Source organism: Pongo pygmaeus, chromosome 20 (assembly GCF_028885625.2).
Source record: "Pongo pygmaeus isolate AG05252 chromosome 20, NHGRI_mPonPyg2-v2.0_pri, whole genome shotgun sequence".
Lineage (NCBI taxonomy): Eukaryota > Metazoa > Chordata > Mammalia > Primates > Hominidae > Pongo > Pongo pygmaeus.
The window spans coordinates 59,678,268-59,683,096 of record NC_072393.2 but is presented as its reverse complement, the minus strand read 5'-3'; the positions used below and the strand labels follow the sequence as shown (position 1 = coordinate 59,683,096).

The window sequence follows — 4,829 nt, the reverse complement described above, 5'->3', positions numbered from 1 at the left end:
CGGCTCACTGCAACCTCTGCCTCTAGGGTTCAAGCGATCCTCCTACCACAGCCTCCTGAGTAGCTGGGATTATAGGCACCCACCACCATGCTTGGCCTCATTTGACTTTGAAAGAGAAAACTGTGTGTAATGCCAGCATTTTGAAAGGCCGAGGTGGGTGGATCACTTGAGGTCAGGAGTTCAAGACCAGCCTGGCCAACATGGTGAAACCCCATCTCTACTAAAAATATAAAAATTAGCCAGTGCGGTGGTGCATGCCTGTAATCCCAGCTACTTGGGGGGCTGAGGCAGGAGAATCACTTTAACCCAGGAGGCAGAGGTTGCAGTGAGCAGAGAATGCACCACTGCACTGCAGCCTGGTTGACAGAGCCAGACTCAGTATCAAAAAAAAAAAAAAAAAAAAAAAAAGGAAAGAAAGTTATCCTGGATTATCTGGGTGGGTCCTATGTGTCCTTGAAGCAGAAATATATGTCAGAGAGATGCAATAGTGGAGGAAGTTAGGACTCAGGAGCACGAGAGTCATTCCACATGCTGTATTTTGAATATATGGGGACCAGGAGAAAGAAATGAATTCTGACAACAATCTGAATGAGCTTAGAAGTAAATTCTGCCCCCACAGTCTCAAGAGTCGATCCCATGGTTTTGACCTTGATTTTGGCCTGGTGAGACTAGACACAGTACCCAGAAAAACCTGACACACTTCTCATCTGTGAACTGTGAGAAAATAAATAAGTGCTGTAGTAAACTGCTGGCTGTACTATGGTAATTCATAATAGAAAAGTAATACACACCTCAACAAATGTAATAAAATATTTAAACACTAAAATAAAAAGTAGTCATTTATATCTAGACATAATTTTCACCAGTTTGAGGCGTATCCTTCTGCCTACACAATTTCATAGAATATCTAAAATTACATCTGAAATCACATACAACATATATATGTACATACACAACGTTCAGATATTCTGTTCACTATTCAATATTTAAATATATATTTGCAGAGTTACATTTCTGTCTAATTCAATAGCTTTCACCAATCAGTGATGTTTTCTTTTCCTTTTCTTTTCTTTTTTTTTTTTTTTTGAGATGGAGTTTCACTCTTGTTGAACAGGCTGGAGTGCAATGGCATGATTTCAGCTTCCCTCAACCTCTGCCAACTGGCTTCAGGTGATTCTCCTGCCTCTGGAGAAGCTGGGATTATAGGCATGTGCCGCCATGCCAGGCTAATTTTGTACTTTTAGTAGAGACGAATTTCAACATGTTGGTCAGGCTGGTCTCAAACTCCCGACCTCAGGTGATCTGCCTGCCTCAACCTCCCAAAGTGCTGGGATTACAGGTGTGAGCCACCGTGCCTGGCTGATCAGTGATGTTTTCATACCAGTTGCAATAGATCTATGCATTTTTTAAAATGCCACATCAGATTCCATGGTGATTGTGAATAAACCATGTCATTGCAACACTGTTTACACATTGACAGAGCTGAGTGTGTCCATCTGTGCCCTGCCAGAGCACACATCATACCATGTGGATCACGCTGATTGAGCACATGCGGTGACCTGTGTGGTCCTTGGATGAGGATTATTGCACCATGGTGATTGCACATTCTCTCCAAGACAGACAACTGATAACAGACCTTAGAATAGCCATAAAATGCCACATCCTAACAAATGCGCACCCAGGTAACACCACCTAGTACCGCCTTCCCTAGGCCCCTGTCATCCCGTAGAAGGCCAGAAAAGAACGGGATTTGCAAGAAAATCTAAGGTAGTTTTCACTGGGAGCCCAGTTTGTGGCAGGAAATGAGAACTGCTTTATATGGGCTTTTCGCGGTGTAGGGGTCGGGGGTGTGTGGTGGGGAGGGTCGGTCCATCCTATATCCCCACTGCTGGAGGAAAATTTGGGGGCATCTCTGGGAAGGCACCTGAAGACAGAACAGAAACTCCTATTTTGCTCTCCATATAGCAACTTATTATACCTGATTCTCTCCTGTGGCAAAGAATTTTTATATCATACGATGTTTCCTGCAAGTTTCTTTTCTTTCTTTTTTTTTTTTTTGAGATGGAGTCTCACTCTGTCACCCAGGCTGGAGTGCAGTAGCACGATCTCAGCCCACTGCAACTTCCACCTCCCGGGTTCAAGCGATTCTCCTGCCTCACCCTCCCGAGTAGCTGGGATTACAGGCATGCGCCACTGTGCCTTGGTAAGTTTTGTGTTTTTAGTAGAGGCGGGATATCTCCATGTTAGTCAGGCTGGTCTCAAAGTCCCAACCTCAGGTGATCCGCCCACCTCAGCCTCCCAAAGTGCTGGGATTAGTGGCATGAGCCAGCACGTCCGGCCTCTATGTAGCTTTTTTTTTTTTGTCTTTCTAGCTATCTCGTTTAAGAATAAAATGGAAGGCAGGTTTGTCTGCCACAGTTCCCAGCTTGACTTTTCTCTTTGGCTTAGTAATTTTTATTTTCCTTTCACAAGCTTGTGACAGACATAATGCTCTGACACACTGATATTGTTTTATGTAGATTTTTCCAATATAGTAAAGTCCAAGGATCTGTCATGAGCTGGGTTACAGGAGATGAGAAGAGTCCCAGGAGACTCCTGGTCTCAACCAATCCTCTCACCTCAGCCTCCCAAAGTGCAAGGATCACAGCTGTGATCCACTGAACCCAGTGGAGTTAAAAAAAAAAAACCACAAAAACTAAAAAGCAATACAGAAATTAAGGTACTCTATGCAATTACATCATTTGACTTTATTTTTTTGAAATGAAAAGTCTCACATAATTGTTACTGAACCCAGCCAACCAACGGGTTCATAACAGATTCAGAGAAAAAATATATTCCCAATAAAACATGTCCAAGTCTCCAGATAGTGGTAACATTTTCAGCTTGATATGATAACGTGATTGTGACGCTCAGACAGCACAAACATGTGCGCCATCTCATGTGCAATTCCTTATAGACCCAGCTTGGTTCTTCTCCAATGTCTCCTTTTAAAGTTGCACCTGATTTTATTACCAGTTTTGATCTGAATCCACTGGGGAATGGAACGATTTTGCTTTTGCTTCTTGGCCAGGAATCGCTTAATCCTGAAAGTCTTATAAGAAGATCTGGTGAGAAGCAGAGTAAAGGACACACCATGAGAGGAGAGGAAGAGAAGGAGCTTGACTTTTTTTTTTTTTTGAGACAAAGTTTCACTCTTGTTGCCCAGGCTGGAGTGCAATGGCACCATCTCGGCTCACTGCAACCTCTGCCTCTCAGGTTCAAGCAATTCTCCGGCTTCAGCCTTCCCAGTAACTGGGATTACTGGTATCTACCACCATACCCAGCTAATTTTTGTATTTTTAGTAGAGACGGGGTTTCACCATGTTAACCAGCCTGTTCTCAAACTCCTGACTACTATTTCTGCTGTTAGCTGTCAGTCTTCTTCTTTGTAGCACAAACAAGGTTAATTTTTTTTTGTAAAACTGATGTGGGCCAGGCGCAGTGGCTCATGCCTGTAATCCCAGCACTTTGTGAGGCCGAGGCGGGTGGATCACGAGGTCAGAAGTTCAAGACCAGCCTGGCCAATATGGTGAAACCCCGGCTCTACTAAAAATACAAAAATTAGCAGGGTGTGGTGACACTGCATCTGATCTCATCATAAATTTGATGTTTCTGTTTCAATTTTAGCAGAATTTATATTACTTTGATAGAGTCTCTTTTCAAACCTATGTCTTATCCTTCTGAGTGCCTTAAACTACAGCCTGTTCAGACATGTTATAACAGACTTGTACCAGTGTAATTTGGTACAAAAACTGTGAAATTCATGCACAATCTTCTCACAATATGTATTTTTCCATGAACTTCATCAAGATCCCTTGTACTAGAAAACTGTATTCAAGAGGATATAAAAAGGACTGTAGATGTTCAAGTGCCACTTATTTCTGGGATGCAAGGATGGTTCAACATATTCAAGCAAATCAATGTGATATACCACTTGAACAGAATGAAAGATGAAAACCACATCATCTTAATAGAGGGAGAAAAAGCATTTCACAAAATTCAAAATCCAGTCATCATAGAAATCCTAAACAAAATAGACAGAAAGGAAATTTACCTAAACAATAGAAAGACCATCCATGAAACGACCAATGAGTGAATAATCAAGTAGGGAAAATGGAATGCCTTTCCTGGAGGATCTCACATGATGCAAGAATGCTCTCACCCCTTCTATTCAATCAATACTAGCTGTCCTAGCCAGAGCAATGAAATAGCAGAAGAAATCAAACTCATCGAAATCATAAAGAAAGAAGTAAAATTATATTTGTTTGTAGATGACATGATCTTCTGTGCAGAAAATCACAAAGAATCAACCAAAATACTACTGGAAGTAAGTAACATATTCAGTGGATTTGCACAATACAGTATCAGCACCAAAAATTAGTTGAATTTCCATACTTTTAACAAGAAACAACTTTAAAAGAAAATTTTAAAACACTTCCATTGGCTGGAGAACTTAAAGTAAGACTTAGAAATAAACGTAAAAAGGTCAGAAGTTTTTACCTTGAAATCTACAAACATTGATCAAAATGATTAGAAACATAGAGCTACAACCCATATTGATGGTTTGGAAAAATTAATATTGTTAAATGATTATATAACCCAATGTGATTTAGATTCAACACGGTACCCATAAAAATCCCTATCAATGGGGCTGGGCTCAGTGGTTCACACCTGTAATCCCAGCACTTTGCGAGGCCGAGGTGGGTGGACCACCTGAGGCTGGGAGTTCAAGACCAGCCTGACCAACATGGAGAAACCCCATCTCTACTAAAAATACAAAATTAGCCGGG

General features: G+C 41.4%; 1 protein-coding gene across 1 annotated transcript; it reads right to left on the bottom strand.

Moving 5' to 3' along the window:
* Window positions 1-2,732: 2,732 nt before the first annotated feature.
* Window positions 2,733-3,374, bottom strand: LOC134738853 (large ribosomal subunit protein eL39-like). The gene has a single exon (XM_063658416.1). The coding sequence runs from the start codon at window positions 3,224-3,226 to the stop codon at window positions 2,951-2,953; it is 276 nt and encodes a 91-aa protein (XP_063514486.1). The 5' UTR covers window positions 3,227-3,374; the 3' UTR covers window positions 2,733-2,950.
* Window positions 3,375-4,829: the final 1,455 nt, after the last annotated feature.